General features: G+C 43.8%; 1 protein-coding gene across 13 annotated transcripts in view; it reads left to right on the top strand.

The window, feature by feature from the left end:
- Sipa1l1 (signal induced proliferation associated 1 like 1) overlaps positions 1–20,523 on the top strand; it is a 306,912-nt gene that overhangs the window by 215,032 nt on the left and 71,357 nt on the right. For all 13 annotated transcript variants that reach the window (XM_052739397.1, XM_052739386.1, XM_052739390.1 and 10 more), the window contains one exon: positions 10,940–11,114. In XM_052739397.1, the coding sequence (XP_052595357.1) occupies positions 10,940–11,114 (175 nt within the window). The remainder of the gene's footprint in view (positions 1–10,939; positions 11,115–20,523) is intronic.

Below are 20,523 nucleotides of genomic sequence, written 5' to 3'. Positions count from 1 at the left end.
AGCATGTGCTGTTAGCTATTAACCATGCCATTCCTAAAAGCTTAGGTTTTAGAAAGTCTACTTTTCAGTACTGCCAAAGATGCATTTTACCCAGGAGTGTTTTTTGTTTTTTGTTTTTTGTTTTTTTTTTCGAGACAGGGTTTCTCTGTGTAGCTTTGCGCCTTTCCTGGAACTCACTTGGTAGCCCAGGCTGGCCTCGAACTCACAGAGATCCGCCTGGCTCTACCTCCCGAGTGCTGGGATTAAAGGCGTGCGCCACCACCGCCCGGCTTTACCCAGGAGTTTTAAGTGTAGAAATTTAAAACTATGGTGTAGCATCTTTAAATTTTCTTTTTTTTTTTCGAGACAGGGTTTCTCTGTGTAGCTTTGCGCCTTTCCTGGGACTCACTTGGTAGCCCAGGCTGGCCTTGAACTCACAGAGATCCGCCTGGCTCTACCTCCCGAGTGCTGGGATTAAAGGCGTGCGCCACCACCGCCCGGCGCATCTTTAAATTTTCAAGATTGCTGGCTCCATTTTTCTGTCCCCAGTCATGATGCCCTTTGGTCAAGGTGTTTAAGTGATTAGATGACCTATGTAGAGACTGCAGAAAGGGAAAAGATGCTGTGACTTGAAACCTTTACTATCCAACAGTGTGGACCACGTTCTGCTTGGAGGAATTTGAATGCACAGCTAATCTTACTTCTAACTGTTAGCATTTTAGTCTCATTGTACCCTACTGGTAGGTAAAAGTAGCTTGACCTTGCATATAAATTTTGACCAGCTATTGAATAGTATTTTGTGAACAAGTTTTGTCTACATTTCCTTAATCAAAAATTCTGATTTTATGAAACTAAAATTGAACACACAATTTCAAGGTATTTTGAATCTCTCCATCCATTCAGTGAGCATATAAAATAAGTTGATGGAGCTTTTTGAATCCTCCTTTCTCTCTCAGGCTTTGCACAATGCATTGTAGCTAATGTCCTTTCGGGTGAAGACACACAGAATCTTGTGAGTGTCCGTCTTTGTAGCATTTAGCTTTGGAGCACATTGAATGCTTCAGAGCGTGGCTGCTGCATGAGCTGGAGTACTCTGAGGACTGTCTCCCAGCACATATCCTGGACATTAATAAAGAGGAGGGACTGGGATGGCTGCTTCAGCTTTATTAGTTCAGTTAGTTCAAATTACTGCACTTACCCAGGAGGGAGAAACCCACTCAGGCATTGATAACATAGTCATCTACTTAACATTCTCAATCTCTACAGGACAGATTACTTCATATAAAGAAGGTGCTTTATTACCATTTTCCTTGTTTTAAACATATTAAATTTAAAATTTCATGCTCCAGTTGTGGATTTTTATGGGACGTCTGGCACATTCTGTGTCCTCTTAGTGACTGCAGCGTGTTGGGCCGCAGATGGTGCCGCTCTGCCATGAGCATTTCATGGTCCCTCCAGCACAGGAAGCGTAATAGGAATGCCATAATGAGTTTCACTCAGTTACATTTATTTAATTCACAGAATTGGCCATTATTCTGTAATTACCACTTTCCTTTTCTTGGTTACTAAAATATTTCCTCCTTCATAAATTATTAATTATAATATATGGTAATTGTTTTCTTTAGTTAAACATTATAATATGGCCATCAGTGGATCTCCCTGGTTTTATTCTGAAAAAGGTGTCTTAAATATTATCCTATAAAATAGGGTCTCACCGTTAGGCAGCCATTTTCGACAGACAGTGGGATCTAGCAAGTAAAGCATGGTGGTCTGTGTGGTGAGTGCCCAGCTAGCTGTACTTCACTCTTCCACTCTGGTTCTGTCTTGTTTGTCCCCTGCATAGCCTTCCAGCCAGGGGTCCTGCTGGTGCACACTTCACAAGGCAGTTGTGAATGCCTAGGAGCCACTTTGAGAAGTCGATTCCTTAGGTGCCTTTAGAGATATGTACTTTAAAAAGAAATGCACTGGGTGAGCCACTTTGAGAAGTCGATTCCTTAGGTGCCTTTAGAGATATGTACTTTAAAAAGAAATGCACTGGGTGGTGGCGGCACACGCCTTTAATGCCAGCTCTCGGGAGGCAGAGGCAGGCGGATCTCTGTGAGTTCCAGGCCAGCCTGGGCTACAGAGCAAAATCCAGGACAGGCAAGGCTATATAGAGAAACTCTGTCTCAAAAAACCAAAAAAACCAAACCAACCAACCAGCCAACCAAACAAAAGGCAAGTGCAGCGCACAGCACACAGACCATTACACAGCACTTCTGTCCCATCTGTCATCTTAATTCAGGCTCTCTGTGTCTCCTTGTATTAGACCCTTAGTGTGATACCAGGAAACTGGACTCACTAAAACAATCTTTTAAATCTCACTGTATTATCCTTTCTGCCCTTATTAGACTGCTAATATAAATATGCTCGGAAAAAGAAAACACAGACTTGTTCACTATATTGTGGTGTTTTGTCTTTCAAATCGTTTGTGCTTGATTCTGTCTTTTCAAGTACATAAAGCAAAAATGAACCAGGGAAAACTTGTTTTCGTGAGGTATACAACAAAATGCTGCACAGACCTCTAGTCACTTGTATTTGGCTGGTGGAGTCATGCGTTCAGGAGTGGGAGGAGGCCTTCTGACGCCTGAAGAAATTCATTTTGAGACATGAATGTATGCTCTGTGGCTTAGCCAGCGTTCCCATTCCCCTTGCTGTATTTTGGAGGCTTTTATTTACTCTTTTTGAATGGTCACTTTAATTCTGTTGTTTTGCGAAATGAGAAGCCGTAACTCCATTGGCAAGGTTTCAAACTGCCTGCTGTTTATTGGGGCTCAGAAAATTTGTTTGAACTTTTGGATTTTGTTTACCTGCCTTATTGTCAGGTCTCTGTTACCTAATTGAGAGCATCTGTGAGGTGAAGCAGACTGCATAGGTGTGCATTGCACTCTTACTATGTTCTGATCACTTTCCTGGCATTATCTGATTCTGTTCTCACAGTGTCCAGAGCAGTTCCTTCCGGTCATTGGCCTATTGTATGTTCAAGGCAACTGAGGCCCCAGAAGCTTGGGGCATTTCAGCTGCCCTCTCAGCCCTTGCTGAGGCTGGGCACTGGCTACAGATCTGCATAATACTGCCTTTCTAAAAACTGCAAGTTTGCCTTTAGTTTTTTCTTGTCCTGAATGTGAAATGCTAGGAATTTCACTATGTATTCCATGAACTTTTAAATTGTACGGCCAATTCAGGTACTTTTAAATTATGTCAGAATCTTATCTCCAACAGTCATTGAAAACTGGCTATATCCCATCTGTTTTGTGCATGAGGAATGAGAGACTGTGTCATGACCTGTTTGCAGGAGTTGAGAAATGTCTAACACTCAGTACAACACTGGGCACTTGAACAAGAGTCAGGGAATCTTAGCTGTTACTGATGGCTCTAAAATGATCCCGTGTTAGTCACCTTTTACATGCATCATCTCATTTAATCTCTGCAAACCTCCTAGAAGAGCATTCCTATTAAAAATAAAATACTGTGCTTCTACAAGTACGTGCAGCTGGTGCACCCCACATACCACTCCTTGGGATTGCTAAGGACTGTGGAAAATAGATAGGCTGTAACAGAGGTCAGGCTTAACATATACCTGCAGACAAAGAGAGATGTGGATCAGAACAAAGTGCTTCTTGAAGGGGAAGAGACTTGCAGTAGGCTGAGTAAAGGATCTGGTGTTCCAGACCCAAGTCAGTAGGCACAAAGTAGGGGGAAGGCTCAGTGTGTTCATGGAGCAGCAAGCAGGCCCACTGAGCAGGAGTGTGAAACACATGTAGGGGTTGGGGGGCCATCCCTCACACCCACATTTCCCCCAGAGTACTCTTGAGTAGGAGCAGCAGGAAATATTAGTTAGAAGGATTTAGAGGGGAGAGAAACAGATAGAAAATACAGGATAGACTTGTGAGCACCTGAATCCTAATCCATCCTCTCTGACTGTCTCTGCCCTAGGGTATTTAAAGGAATGCCAAGGGGTGGAGCAAAAGACCTCCCCCCAGCACAGCCAAGTGCAGACCATCTCAGACACCTGCACTCAGGCCCGTGGTCCAATCATCCTCTCTATGCAGACCTGCTGGGTAAAGCCCAAATGTGTTCCAACACAGGGGGAGTAAAAATAGAGAGCTTTGATGAGCACTGACAAAGCCAGTGAGAAATAATTTACATGAATTATCTAGGCTCACAGACTTCATAGCCCACATTCCTGACCCCTATACTCTATGCCCCATTCTACTCCTTCTCTTGAGTGGGGAAGAGCCTGGAATGATGAATCTGAGTCTCACTGATGAGGCTTCAGTAGCCAGTGTGAAGTGTAACGTGTTAAACCCAAAGAAAATAGAATAGGACCGACTTACAAATGTCAAAGCCACGCTTGCTAGTTAGTGGTAGAAGGAATCAACAGTCCTGCCTGCCTTTGGAATGTCAAGTCACGTATACCCAGTTGTGATTTTGCCTAATGAGCATCCATTTTAAAAGTTGTTCATTAAAAATAACTCAAAATGAGAATGTGTTTCTCAATTTTGAAAACAATTACTTTTCAGATTGTAGAAGTTAAGGAGGAAGTGTAGTCATTTTACTGTACACCTGCAGCACATGCTAAGAATGGCTGTCTGGAAAAGGGCGGTGCTTTTTTCATAGTGGATAGGCTGATCCTTTGATAGGGTGTGAATGGAACTCTGCTGACTTGGCCTGTTCACTGCCACAGTGCATTATTGTATTGTGAAGCTAAATGAGTTTGACCGGCCACTGTCCTCTCTATTCAGGCAGCCTGTTTTGAAAAAATGACCCATAGGGGAAACATTCTGTCTAAAACCAATTTTCTGTGAATGACACTTTGACAGAATAGTGACATCCCTAGAATTTAAATTTCTTAGATTTTACATGTGGAGTTTTATTTCCATGTTTCCTTGGACACTTCCTGCTTACTTAGTATATTTTATAGACCTTTGTATGTATGCAAAGGTCTAGTCATTTATACTCTGGTTAATACTCTATTGGGTGCACTACCATTGATGAATTAATAATTTCAGTTTCTCTTTTTATGATCCATGTGGTTGATCTCAGTCTTTCACAGAATCTGCTTTAATGAAGACTTTTTCCTATGTAATTGAAATTCATCTCAGTGTTAGAGATATTTATTATCAGCTTAATACTATCAGATGAATCTTTTTATTTTTGGAGAACTTTTTCACAATATATCTTAGAATAAGATTAGATTACGTGTGTGGAATATTTTATTTGCATTATGCCAAAGATAAAAATAAAAAAAAAATAGATTAGCACATAATCTGTGCAAGTGTACATAATTTTGAAAATATCTGCCAAAAAAAACCTTCCCTACCCAACATTCATGTTTTTCCTCCCTCCCTCCCTCCCTCTCTCCCTTCTTCCCTTTATTTCTTTTGCATTGGATTTTTGTTTGTATTCTCAATGAGGACATAACTTCAAACCAGCATTTTAAAAGTTTCCAGTACTGATGTTTTCCCAGTCTCTGCCATTCTTGTTGGAAGACAATAAAGAGACTCATCTTTAGGAAGAGGTTGAGAGAGTTATATTTATGGAGACCAAACCAAAGTGAACACTGTCTGTGAATCCCTGTTCCCAGCAGGCAGAGGAGCTCCTTGTAGACCAGCCCCCATTACCCCAACCCCCGACTAACCAGGGAACTCAATGGAAGAACATTTTAAAAACAAGCTCTTGCTTCTGAAAAGATGGAAGAATGCCTCCCACTCTTTCCGCTCATTCCAGCCAACAATCCTGGACATGACATACAATGAAAACGGCAAAGGCCCAGGAGGTAGACTGGCTGAGCATCTTGGGGTCTGTGGATGGCACAGTGAAGAAGGTTGTGGCTTTTCTTTCTGACTCCCAGTTTGGAATGGGAAGAAGCCTAACACTTTTGAGTCTTGATAAGCACAGACAAAACTTCTCAAAGATTTTATAGATTAAAAAATAAAACCATCAACAGAAGATGTTTGAATAGCCTCCCTGCACTTGGGGGTCACTGCTGGAGGGAACAGGTGGGTTGGATTCTCGACTCTGTGGATCTTGTTTCCCACAGGGTGGCATCAGACACTGGGTACTTCAGTGGTCTCTTTAAGGCTTACGTACATTTCTGTGAAGCCACATGGAGGACAGGAATGATGCTGGCCTCCCTGCCCAGCCCCAGTAGCATTATTTGGAGGCCTAGTAGGCTGCTGGGATGTCCCCTGTCCAACAGTGGTTCTCTTTGTCCTCAAAGAGAGGACCTGTCTGTCATCCACAGTCTTGGGTGGATAAAGCAGCTGGTTCTTCTTGTAACTCTCCCAACATTTGCTGTATACCCTGAGTACTGGTAGGGTTTGGTGCCACTGATGTGATGTGGGCATTGGCTCTCAGGGAGATGACTGGAAGACAAGAGTCTAGAGACCCTGGAGAACTTATGTCCCATGCTTTAAGAACAGTGGCACAGTGAAAGATCTTTTTACTATTTCACACTTCATAAACATCTAGATTGGACGTTTAATCCTAAAGGTTTATACAGACAAGGTTGTCATTCATTGTAGGGCTGGTCACCCAGTGTTCCTGAAACAGAAGACTCCCTAAGATGTGCCCGAGTACCTTAGTACTGAGATACAGTCAGCAGGTCCTGAGCTTGGCTGCCTCTGCCCTCTTCCCAGGATTGCAGGAACTTGTGAGTCGGGTTGTTCTGCTTCACCACAGTGCCTAGAAACAAACCCTTTCAGAGAGTGGCAGTCTTTTTGGATATTGGAATAGTTCAGTAGACTACTGATTGAGCATCCCTATATCAAAATTCTGTCTGTTGGTGCTGTGTGAAAGGAACCAGATTGGTACTGTTGGTTCAGATCAATGGGTGCACGCATCACCTCTGATACAGGTTGAAAATGGCTTCACTTTGCTGAGATTCAGCTTTTGTCCTGTTGGACTGACCAACATCAATTTTTATAGACATAAATGCCTACTGCCAGGCCTGGTAGTGCATACACACCTTTAATCTCAACACTCAGGAGACACGCAGGTGGAACCTCTTTGAGTATGAGGCCAGACTGGTCTACAGAATGAATTCTAGGCTATCACTAGATAGTAGCCTTGTCTCAAAATACAAACAAACAAGAAAAAAAACAAAAAAAAAATAGATATTTGCTGTGTGACTAGACACTTGGATCAGGGCCCCAGAGGAGCAGCATGTCTGAGACACAGAACTGTATTGCATTACTGAAAAGCCCAGACATACTCACCAACAAAATGTACACTGCATAGACCCACCCTGTTTCCAGGGTAATTCTCAGTTCATTGTTACTGTTTTGCATTTTATATTTAAATATTGTATATTCCCATTCATAGCCCACACAGATATATTTTTGCCTCTCAAAGAATACAGATCTATTCCATTGAACACTGATAGCAGTCCCATGGTGCTCAAGCCGTTGACCCTGACCCAGGTGTCACTGGCACCTGCCCCTTCTCTGGACATGTTTGTGTTACACTTGCGTAACCCCTGCACAGTGCCGCAAATGCCAGCAGGAAACGTGGTCACTACCAAAGGATTTGAGGAGTCTTGAGTTTAGAGAATGCCACCTACGTTTGATTTAATTGGAGCAGAAATCAAGTTTATAGTCATATTGTCAGTTTAGGAGAACAGAGCAGGTGGCATCTGGCACAGTTGTAAAGTGAAGAAAATGTGACAATCCAGCAGATTTTCTAATCCTCTTATAAAGCACTCTTCCTTTCAAACCAGCGAAACCAGAAACCAGCTGGTTGTCTGTGAGGGGAACTGACCCCAGTATCCAGTGACTGTGTAGAAGGGCACATTGTGTCCTTTCCTGGAGTCTGGCTGGCTGGTGCTTTCAGATGCCTAACTTATCTTACTGGGCAGTGGATGCTTTTTAACATGATAAATGAATCCTGTTGAATTTTCAGTGAAACCCTAGGCCTGTAAGAAGTTCTTTAAAATCACCTACAAACCCAGAGTGATAAAATGTTTCCCACTGAGCAGGCTGACTTCTGTTTTGTATTTGTGGCCTGTGCAGGCTGATCTCTGAGGCACAGCCAGACAGGGGAACTCAAAGCTCCCTCCTGTCTCCAGATCACTATCTCTGATGGTTCTCCCTGCAGGGAGGAGATGCTGCCACTCAAACCCAGTCCTGGGAGCTGGCTGTGATAAAGACTGCCTTTGTAATGGACAGAGAGCCTGCCATTCTGGACTTATTCTCAAAGACCTAATAGGGCTCAGTTCTAAAGCCAGGATGAGACCTCTCCTCCTGGGGGTTCCTCTGGCATTAGCCACATTTGGACGATTGGAACAGCCAGCAGAGTAGAGAGAGAGCTTGAAATGTCAGTGATTTTACTTCGGTATTTTGTTTGCTTTTCCCCTAAGTGTGATATCCAAAACAAACCAGCCAGCCACATGTATGCCTGTTACCAATTAAAGTGAAGTAAGGATACTGCCATGTTAGATGCTGTTTTTCCCACAGTCCAGTAGTAGTTCTACTTGCAAGGCTCATGCCTGTGGCTTTACTTTGTCACCGTAAGTGTAGGGACCAGTGAGCAGAGTGCTCCTGGGCAGTTGAGCCTGTGTCTGGGGCTGTTGAACTCTTTCACCTAAGCAGGGGGAAAGGAGAAGCAAGCAAAGGATTTCGTTCTGAACCGTGTGGTTCCCAATGTTGATAGAGGCCCAAGGCCTCAAATGGCAGGGTCTGAATATGTTTCCAGAATTGAGAAATTTTCAGATTGTAGAAGGATAATAAAATACATGCACAACGTGCTAATATTCCCAGTGTGATATGGGAGAGCATCCCACAGTCAAACACATGAATATTTATGCAGGGGATATATGAATATTCATGTGAAGAAGAATAAATTAAAAGTTAGGATGTCAGTCCTTTATCAGTTTTTGCTGCCAAGTGTGTTTGCTTAAATTGATTTATTTTTCAGCTTGAGAATTACAAATAAATGGTTTTGGACCCATGTGTTGAATGACAGATACAGAATAAAACAGGCAGGCTTAGAGGCACACCCCTTTAACCTCAGCACTTGGGAGGTAGAGAGCTGGTCTCTTGCAAGATCAAGGCCAGCCTGGTTTACATAGGGAGTTCCAGGCCAGCCAAGGCTACACAGAGAGACCCTGTTTTTGTTGTTGTTTTGTTTTGTTTGTTTGTTTTTAACAAAAGGCGGGGAGCAAAATTCCCCATTGCACAAATTCCTTCCATTCCATTTTCTGTCAGATGAGTAAGATCAAGATCAAGCTGGTAAGCTGCTGTGGAGACTGAATGATAAGTTTGTGTTGGGTATTGTATGTGGTATTGGGCAGGTAGCAGGTATTCAGTACATGCTGGTTACTAACACTTCACCTTACCAGGCATGGGGGCTGCACCTGTAGTCACAGCGGCTCAGGAGGCAGAAGTAGGAGGGCTGTTTGACCTCAGGAATGTGGGACTAGCCTTTATGCTGTGCTCGGTCGGAATCCAGTGAATGCTAACAAACACATAGCACCAAGTGACAGCCTCAGCTCTCCTGTTATTGTTCTTAGATAACGTTCTCAGATTGGTGGCTGCAGCACCCTATGGAAGAGCATTAAGAGCTCAGCACTGGCCACACTGGATCTCAGTGTTGCAGCAGGAATCTTAAAAGTTCTTATTAATAAAATCAATCCTGAGCCAGGTATTGGGCCGAACTGGAAGATCAAAGAACCAGAACAAGCCACAGCTACCTCACCTCACCGGATCCTCAGCTGGTCTTGTTTCCTCAGAATGGAAGCCTCTTAAGTCCTCATCCAGAATGGGTCTCAACTGAACTGTGCTGCTCAAAAGCCTGAATGCTTAACCAGCCAAATGCTTCTAGTTTCTGGTCCTCATGCCGTATATACCTTTCTGCTTTCTACCACCACTCCCTGGGATTAAAGGCTCGCTTTCTGGGGTTAAAGGCGTGAGTCACCATGCCTGGCTGTTTCCAGTGTGGCCTTGAACTCACAGAGATCCAGAGGGATTTCTACCTCTGGAGTGCTAGTATTAAAGGTGTGAGTGCCACCATTTTCTGGCCTTTGTATCTAGTGGCTGTTCTGTCTCTGACCCCAGATAAGTTAAATAGGGTGCACAATATTTTGGGGAACACAATACCACCACACAGCGTCTACATTTTTAAGTTGCAAACTTGCTTCTTATTGAGAGGTCATATCTTTTTGAACGTTGTTTGTAGGATGACCAAGCTTTTCAGGGATGAAAAGTTGTCTTGATTACTGGTAGTTCCTATGTGAAACTTGGGACTGCTTCACTCTGAGTGCAGTGGGAAAGGAGTGTTTGCCCCCGCTGATCTGCCATTAAGAAGTGCCCCCAGAATCCCTCTCAGGCGCTTGCCTTTGAGCACGGTTTGGAAGACAAGTTTCTCTAGCTGTGTGCTGGTGACACTGGACTCTACCCAAGCTCTTCGTTAGGATCACAGTTTAATGCACTGTTCAAATGGTGCTGGTGCAAGTCTGCTCAAATTCTTAAATACCAAGTTTATTAATGAGCCTTTTAGTTCAATACCATTTATTTTAAAGTACGTTTTGATAAATAGACCTCTGCTTTTAAATGTGTGCAAAGGCCTCAGATTTGTAAAGGGAAAGATCATTGAGGATTAATTGGCAGTTTTGGTCAGGCTGTTCATCAACCTTGCATAGTCTGTAAATGCTGAAGAAAAGTTTCCTGAAACCCTGCCATCTGGTCTGATGCTGTATTGACATGCAGGAATTCCAGTTCACTTCTTTGTCCTTTTCTTTTAGCTCAGGAGGGTTAGAGGTTTGTTCCACTGTAGTTTTTGGATCTCGGACAGAAGAATTCAAATGATTTCCTGAGAAGGGTGCTAGCTGTGTGCCAGACATGTGCCCTGCAGGACTTGTTAGCACTGGAGGGTAGAGTATGCTGGTCGCTCCTTAACGTCCCTGTGTGCCCTGTCTCCACAGCTGAACTATCAGCAGAAAGTGGGCATCATGTACTGCAAAGCAGGCCAGAGCACTGAAGAAGAGATGTACAATAACGAGTCTGCGGGTCCAGCCTTTGAGGAATTCCTTCAGCTTTTGGGAGAACGAGTTCGGCTAAAAGGCTTTGAGAAGTATCGTGCACAGCTTGACACCAAAAGTAAGAAATACTTACACCTTCCCGCTATGCTTGATTTCCCTTGCCCTGCTGATGTGCAGCTGCTAAATCATCCGTAAACAGCACTGCCACTTCCTGCAGAAAGCTGCTGGCGAGGGAGGGGAAACGGGCTGGGAGATGGAGCGCTGGGACTGTCAGAGACTGTAATCCGAATGCTGGGATGGGACTGGGGTGCATTGCTGCCATCAGAGCTGTGGATGGGTCAGGGCACGGACACAGATGGTGCACAACTGCAGAGATTTCACCACGGGTAGCTGAATGTTGGGGGATTGAAGGGCCTAGAAACCTAATCTGATTGTAAGACCTGGACGTCTTTACTTTTATTCGTTTGTTATATAATCCTTGTACTCTTCTGCATAGCCAGCCTTTACATAGCTTTCTTGTTTATTTTTAGTCTTTCTTAATACTATTGTGTGTACATGTATTTGTACACATGTATATATGGTATATGTGTACATGTGTATGTATGTGTGTGTACCACATGTGCCACAATTGCTTGTGGAGGTCAGAGGAGAAACTTCAGGGAGTCTGTTCTCTCTCTTGTTTAGTCAGCATCTCATTATATATCTTTGGCTGACCTGGAACTCACTATGTAGACCAGGCTGACCTGGAACTCACTATGTAGACCAGGCTGACCTGGAACTCACAAAGACTTTTCTGCCTCAGTGCTTCCTTCTACCTTTATGTGGGTTCAAACTCAGGTCACCAGGCTTGTATGGCAAGCATCTCTACCCTCTGGGCCATCCTGCCGCCCCCATCCATATTTTTTAATGTCTGGGAGTTCTTTGTTTATGTTGCTTTGTTTTTGTTTCTACGGTTATTTTAAGGGGGTGATGCATGTGTTTGCACATGTGTGTGTGCATGTAGATGCCATTGGTCAACCATGGATCTTCCTCAGGAGGCATCCATCCTGTGTTTTGAGACAGGATCTCATTGACCTGAAGTTCACCATGTAAACTAGACTGGCTGGGCAGTGAACCCCAGGGATTGGCCTGGCTCCGCCCCCTCAGTTCTCCATCACAAGCTTGTGCCAGCAATTCAGCTTTATCAATATGGCTTCCGAGTTGTCAAACTCAGGCCCTCATGCTTGCATGGCAAGAGCTTTACCAGTGAGCCATCTCTCCAGCCTCAGTTTATCTTAGATGTTACTATGCCGCTTTCGTGCCGTATCCCATTGCACTTCGCTTGTATTTCCCCCACTTCCTGTCTCTTCTTCCTTGCCCTTACTGGTTTCTTCCTCCCCCAGGTAGTGTCCTTTCTGCTTGTTTATTATGGGAATCCCTACGAAAATAGGCTTGTCAGTTTGGCTCAGTGTGTTGGTTAAAGGCCCAGGATGAGACCTGTGAGGTTGTCTGCCCCATCCCCCCAAAGCCCACAGGAGGATAGTTAAGCGCCCAAGTGGTGGCTTGGGTGGCAGGCAGTGCGTTGACTTCTGCTGCACCCCTGTGTGGAGACTCATTGAAGTTTGGTCTCAGAAACTGTCCTTAGACACCTGTGGTGGCCTGTTTTTCTTTGAGATGGTCTTGGATTAGTATGTATGTTTTGCAGTCTGTAGCAATCTCTCTGGTTTTCTGTACAGGAAATTAAATAAGGCATTGACTCATGAAAACAGAAAAGCATTCATAAACTCCACTGCAGGGAGGATTTCCTGTTGCCATAGTTTTGCTGTTGCCAGCTTGGAGACGACGTGCAGGAGAATATGAAAAGCCATAAATAGCCTTGCCTCTTAAATAATGTGTTAATGTTCGGTCCTGCTTACAGCTGCGCAAGCTCTAAAATCGTTCGGTACCCTTTCAGCTCTTTTTGTCCAGATATTCTAGTCTCTCCCTCGCAGGAATCATGCATGTCACTATTTGTCCAGCTCTACAGATTGTCACCACAGAGAACTCCTGAAATAAGTGCTCTGCTTCTGAAAATGTATGGTCAGACTGGAGCCCATAAGATTGTGTGCTATTCATTGATCTGCCTGTTTCCAGTCACCACTTCATGATGTGGGATGATGTGATAAAGGCGTCTCTGAAGTGACAAGCATGCACTCTGGTGCCTAACAGAGCAGTCGAACCACTGAGATAAGCACTTGGTGTGTATTTGGCCCCAAATCCTAACTAGAGGAAGGTGGGCCTGGATTGGCAGACTGCCTCTGATTGTACAGTTTATGTAATACATTCCACAAAAGTGTTCTTACTGAGGAGGGTCCAGAAATGGTTTACATCTTTGCTTTTACAGAGTATGCCTTCATCCACTTTTCTTTGCTGTGTCAAAATACCCAAGACTAGGTAATTTGTAAAGAAAATGGTTGGCTTAGCTCTGGAGGTATGAGACCATGGTGCTGGCATTTGCTGGGCTCTTGTGAAAACCTCACAGTGCCAAGGGCACAGGTAGAGGAGGGCACACCTAAGGCAGGAAACCAGGCAGCTGGGAAGGGTTGATCTCCATCTTGTTACAGCAGCCCACTCCTGAGTACTTGCTCACAATGTCCTAACAACCTGCTGGGTCCACCTTTAAAAGACTCCGCAGCCTCTTACTGCTGCCATATTGAGGAGTGGCCACATTCAAACCACACCCAGACCATAGCAGAGCTCCATGTTTCCTAAAGTGAATGAGGGTCAGAAAGTGTTTCATTCAGAAGCTCCAAAGATGAGTGTACAGAATTAGCTCTTGTATCACAGGTCAGCAGGGCGTAGGCCTCATATTTAAGCCCATATTAAAGAGTAATAAGCCCCAAATAGACAGTTGGCATGCTGAGCTGAGCAGCCCCTTACCAGCTATGATACACCTAGAGACAGGATGCAACTCTATGTGCGTTCATACTCTCGGCCATCTTTTTCTATTATGTCAAGAAACTTTTTCAATATAATTTTTAGAAGGAAACAAAAATGCCATGGTGGCATGTGTCTATAATCCTGGAGCTCAGGAGGTCGAGGCAGGAAGGTTAGAAGTTCAGTGTTGTCCTTGGCTACGCAGGGAGTTTGAGGCCAGCCTCACTGTGTAAGATCCTGTCCCCAAAGTACATAAAGACTCTTTTCTGCAGTAGAGCACAGGCCAATCTGTGGACTTGCAGCTTTTCCCAAATTGAAATCTTGTGTGTTGTTTTTATGTGTGGTTGGCCTCTGGGGTTTCAGTCACACACAGGCTGTGTATGTCACTAATGTACTAAAGCTGATGAGGTTCTGGCTTTGTTTGGTCACTTTTTCCCACAGCATTGTGCTCCAGTTCTGATCATTCCTGTTAGCACATCTTCAAACTCCCTTTTCTTTTCCTCTCTTTCTTTATAGTGTCTTAGTCCACATTAATTTGACCCAGTAACACTTCGGATAAAATATGGTAATTACTAGGACCAGAAGTTGCATTTGGTAATTTTTTTTATATCTTCCGTTCTCCAAGCCTCATTAGGGTCACTTTGTCCTTTAAATCTTTGAATGTTTTTTTATGACAGTTAAAGTCTTCCGTTTCTGTCTTACTGGGTTTCCTCCTCTTGCTAGATTTTTCCTGGCTTGAGTTACTTACTACTTCACCTGGCTGTTATTTATGAAGTGCTGCGTTTTGTGACTGTCATCACCGAGCATCTAGATTTTGTTGTCCTTGAAGTGTTGGGTTTTGTGTGGGTGTCAGTGAACTCCCCAAAAGGACCACTTGGTTTTCCTGAGTCTTGCTTAAGCTTGGCTACTGCTACCTATAGTAGCCTGTGGTATTCCTGAGACGTGGTGTGTCGTGATCTAACTACCATCCTGTTGAACAGAGTGTCTCCAGTGTGTCTGTTTGGAATTCACGTGCCTTCCGACTCTGTACTGTGAACATTGCTTGGTGTGTAATTAGCTGATAGCTCTTGCCCTAATTATTTTCCTTGTTTAGCTTTCGGGAAGTAACCCTGTGCACATGCAGTACTCAAGGGCACCTTGTTCAGGCGCTGAGCCTAGCTGCTGTGAGGTTTTCTCCTCTTGGGTACTCTGCGAGTATCAATCTCCTCAGACTTCCTGAACTCCACTTTCTAGTAGCTTTCCCTTCAGAGGCCTGTCCTGTGCCAGTGTCTTGACAATCCACCTGGGTAGAGAATTGGGGACATTATAGAGCGCACCTTACTTCCTTGGTACCACCTCCCACCCCCAGGGACCACTAACCATCTATTGCTGTCTGTTGGGGATTGTTTGAAACCAGTTGGTTCAGATGTTTTCTCAAATTTTCTAACTTATAGTGAGAATTATGGCTGAGACAGAAGTTCCTGATTCATTCTCATACTCATTCATTCTGTTTGCCTGTCTGTCTGTCTGTCTGTGAATGCATGCCACCTTAGCAAACTGCTAGCTAAATTGGCTTTGGATACATTCACATGCCATGGCTAGGTCGCTAATAAGCATTAGGGAAATTTGCCACACTGGTGGTATGGTTGGTTAATAAAGTGTTTAGAGAAGGCATGGCCACGAACCCAGGGCTTGGCCTTCAGTCTCTGTCCTTCCCTCCCTGGTGCCCTTGAACTTTGCACACCCACGTTGTCTGGTGAGACAGTTCTACACCTCATGTGTTAACTGGAAAGCCTGGGAAAACAGTGGAGCCGTTTCTTCTCTTTCACACTCATCATACAAAGTCCATTTTCTCATCTCAGAACTAAAGACTTTCAGCAAACAAATAGGCTTCAGATGAATATGTTGTTGGCTGGAGCAGCCCTCTGAAGAAATGTTTAGCAGTGAATCTTTTGGCCTCCTGTTTGTTCTCTGATTTGGTTGGCAAAACCTCTGGGTAATTCCACACACACTAAAGAGAAAACTTCCCACCACGCCACTTATTTGAAAGCTGGAGTCCATCCTCATTTTAAGCTGTACTCGTGGATGATTATGTGGGAAGTTATTTCCTGACTGAAGCTTGGCTGTCAAGTCAGCACACAGGGGCTCTGAAACCCGTGGTGAGGCATTCCTCAGAGCCCGCCCTCTAACTCTGCGGTGTCCTGTGCCACCCTGAGCATCTCACCTGTCTAAAGGGCAGCTGAGATGGTTTAGACTAGACTTCCTTGGGCTTTATAAAGAGAATAGAACCTTGGGGGCTGAAGAGAGAGCACAGTGGTTAAGAGGATATGCCGCTCTTCCTGAATATCCGGGTTCAGTTCCCAAGACCCACATGGCAGTTCCCAACCTCTGAAACCCTAGTTCCAGGAGATCCAATGCCCTCTTGCATTTCAGGGGCACAGATACATACGTGGTATACTTACATGCAGGCAATACAGTCATAATAAAATAATAAATCTTTAAAAAACAAAAAAATCCTTCTTTATTGGGAATAAGCTTTAATGGAGAAAGGTATAAAGTACACACAGAGCCATTCAGAGTTTTAGACACTGAGTGAAAACTATACAAAGAAAAGTGTGCTTTTTAAGGTAACTACATATTTAACTCTTAACTGAACAAAATTTAAATTTAATATTTTTCTGTGGGGGGGGAGAGAACACATATGCATAAGTGACAGTACCTTTGTGTAGGTCAGAGGACAACTTTAGGGAGTCATTTCTCTCCTTTCATCTTGTTAAGATCATTCTCACTGGTTCTGCTGTGCTGTGTACTCTAGGTGGGTCTCCTGTCTCCACCTCCCACCTTGCCTGGAGTCCTGGGATTACAGATGTGTGCTCTTGCATCTGGGTTTTTTTATGTGGGTTCTAAGAATTGAACTGGGGTTGTCAGGAATATGTGTAAAGTATTTTTAGCTGCTGAATCATTTTGTTGGACCTAAAATTTAAATTCCAACCAAGACATTTACTGAGGATCTTACGGGCTAGCACTTTCCCATACTTTATTTCACCTAGCCCTTACAACAGTGAGAATACCAAACCACAGAGAAATGACCAGGGTCCAAAACTTGCTCTGTCTCAGAAACACGCCGTTGCTCCAGAAGAGCATACCCAACTCCCAGTGTGCCTCTGAGCATTGACTTCAGCATCTCAAGATCATGAGGGAAGGTTACATGCATGTGAACTCTTGACTCTAGCATAGAGATTTTAGACAAACAGTTACTTAACTAGTGTGGTATTTCAGACTAGATAGGAATCATGGCCAGGTCCAGCACATCCTTATTCTTCCCAAAGAAGAACAAGCATTCAACCATATGATCCCTGGGGGCCATTCTCTTTCAGATCACCACGATGGATATTCATTTTATTCACATAGCGGGATACTGGGGCTCAAACCCAGAGCTTCACATGCCAGACAAGCACTCTTTGACTCAGCTACACCTCCAGCCTCAGCAGATATTTGAAGCTAGACAGTTTCCAAAAATCAAATAGGCTGTGTCCCTGCCATCTTTGTCTTGACCTACTGTCAGTGTTCAAGAAAAAGTTGTAGGAATGAGTGGTTACTTTTTCCTCATTCAGATTCACACACCCCATTATCCTCCAAGCCTCTGACTACTAAAAAGCCCGAGTTACGTCAGAAGTCAAGGAGATCAGTGACATTGGCTGTACCTTGAAACTGCTTCTACAGACTTAAAGCACGTTCAAGGAGAAATGCTGCTGTGTATCGCTGTCTTCCACATCTTCCCAACCGTGCCTTACTGCTTTGTTATGGTCTTGTACAGTGAACGACGTTCTGTTCTTATCATCCCTTGGTTATTCCTATCTTAGTACCATCTGCTTTGAATAATAAAAGTCTTATTTGAGATTTTGAGACAAGATCTCTCCATGTGGTCAAAACTGTCCTCTGCCGTGAGAGCCTCCTTTCTCCGTCTTCTGAGTTCCTGGATTATAGATGTTTCCTGCTGTACTCGCTTAAAGGATTTCCTTTCTGTGACATAATTGTTGACTGTGGTAGTGTTCATGACTGTGTGCAGCTAGCTCACAGATGGTGTGAGTTGGAGGTGGGTCATTTGACTGTCCGATGGCCCGAGCAGTGTCTGGGTGGGTTTCCAACTATGCTATGGAGCAGTAGTGGCTTTCATGATCTCCTCCTCCAGCACATTTTCACTTAGCAGCTGCTCACTATGTATTGTCTGCAACCTGATTTTAAAAAAACAACTCTGTTACCATTTTGAAGATCGTCATCATCTTAAGACGTGGATGGTTTCTGAGTCACTGGAAGAACTAAGAATTGTAGTTCTTGGAAGGTCTGCAAACATTCTTTTCTCTTCTCCTTTGTTCTTGTGTTCGTACTAACCTCGAGACTGGGGAGTTGCTTTCTTCTTAGAAAGGAAGTTCTCATTGGTTTGACCTTATTCTCATCTCTAACCTCATGAAACCATTTCGAAATTGTTCAAAATATCAGCAAACTGTGGGATTGCTCGTATGGCAGCATCTATCACAGAAAATGAGGTGTTCAGAGAAAGAAATGGCTAAAAGTAGAAAAGCAAATTGTTATCCATAGAATTTTTGCTTTCTGGTAGTCATGCCTCTAAGGCAAATGCATTTAGTAAATGTCAGTGGCAGTATTTTTTCTAGTTCATTGATTTTGCTTAAAGTCAGGCTAGAGCACATCAGAGCTGCCACATTCACCTCAAAAGTCTTGCAGGATATTTATAGCAAGTTGATCTGCAGCTATTTATAGCAGGCTCCTAACTATAGATAAGTTCTTCTTATTAAGACCAGCCTTGAACAGTTGAGAAGGACACTTCTCAATGGTCTTCTGTGGTGGTGCACATTAACATTTAGGAGGTTTTTGTTTTCTGGAGTACTTACATGTTGTTATGTATTTTGCAATTTTGAAAAGTCATCTTCGCTTTGTTCTATATCTAGTTTCTTTGCATTTTTCATGAGCTTCAAAATGAAGATCCTCCAGTAAGCTACAGCCTAAAGCTCTGGGCTCTAGATCATGTTTCTAAATCTGTCCATGAGTCTCATCTTAGTCTGCTTGGAGCAGTACCTCGGAGCAGTGGGAACTCCCACATCAGAGTTACCCAGACTCCTTTCTGAGGCCTGGTACCCACTGTGCAGCATCACTGAGTGTGGCCTGGGATTTTGCTTCTAAAGTAGCTCCCCCACTGATGCTTGCTGATTTTGAGAATGGCCACCTCTTATGCATGCCGGTGACTTTGTCTTGCTATGTCATTCGCTAAAACACAAAAGGCACCACTCACTAAAGGGCAGTCAGTCTTTAGTCCTCAAAACTGGTTGGTGGCTTCAATTTACCCAGAGTAAATGCTCTCAGGTTCTCTGGACAACCCATAAATCCAGGACTTCTGAGTCTCAGCAGTCCCTTTCAGCTGGCTGGGGTTTTTTTTCCTCTGATTATAGGTGTTTGTGGGCACACTGATTGGGAAATCATTTGTGTTTAGGCATTAGAGGTGGTTTTTTTCTTAGGGGAAGTGAGGGTACAGCATGTTTTCAACCCTTTAAAATTTGAGGGCACTCCTGCAACCTTGCTGATCAGTGTTAGTCCCTTACTGCTCTTGATTGATTTGGAAATATTAAGAAATTGGTTTTCGGGCCGGGCGGTGGTGGCGCACGCCTTTAATCCCAGCACTCGGGAGGCAGAGCCAGGCGGATCTCTGTGAGTTCGAGGCCAGCCTGGGCTACCAAGTGAGTTCCAGGAAAGGCGCAACACTACACAGAGAAACCCTGTCTCGAAAAACCAAAAAAAAAAAAAAAGAAAAAGAAATTGGTTTTCAATATCCATGAAGGTAAATGGAAATTTTTTGTTTGTTTTTACTGGCCCTAGATTGAATTTAGCATTTCCCTCAGTTTTAAACATAAACAACCAGTCGCCTGGCTTTATTGCCAACAGAAAACAGATATTTGATACTGTATCTGTTGACAATATTTCTTTTTTTATTTATTAATTATGCATTCTGCCTGCATGTATGCCTGGATTCCAGAAGAGGGCACCAGATCTCATTATAGATGGTTGGGAGCCACCACGGGGTTGCTGGGAATTGAACTCAGGACCTCTGGAAGAGCAGCCAGTGCTCTTAACCTCTGAGCCATCTCTCCAGCCTGACAGTAATATTTCTTATGCTCATGACGGCTCCCCTTTGCAATATCAGTGTACCCCAGAGTGTCCATTGTGATGCTTGTGATGCTCTTGTCTCAGCCTCTTGAGTACAAGGATTAGAGGGGTGCACCACCATTCCTGGCAACATCATATTTTAAATTATTTAATAGCTTTTTGCATGCATATTTATACATACACACATGCGTGAATGAATGCAGGCATGCCCGAACATGAATGTGTGTGAGTGTGGAGGCCAGTGGTTGACATTAGGTGGCCTTCTTGCTCATTCTCCACTTTATATATTGAGTCTGGGTCTTTTATTGACCCCAGAGCTTACTATTCTACTTGCTCTGGTGATCCCCGTCTCCTCATTCTGAGTGCTAGAATTACACAGCAGGCCACCACTGGGGATCCTCTTCTTGTGGTCAAGCACTTTATCCACTGAGCCATGTCCCTACCCCAGTTTGTTTGTTTGTTTGAGAATAGTTCTG

This window comes from Peromyscus californicus, unplaced genomic scaffold, assembly GCF_007827085.1.
Source record: "Peromyscus californicus insignis strain IS unplaced genomic scaffold, ASM782708v3 Scaffold_15__1_contigs__length_86483966, whole genome shotgun sequence".
NCBI lineage: Eukaryota > Metazoa > Chordata > Mammalia > Rodentia > Cricetidae > Peromyscus > Peromyscus californicus.
The sequence above is the reverse complement of the archived record's forward strand: the minus strand, read 5'-3'. Positions and strand labels throughout refer to the sequence as shown.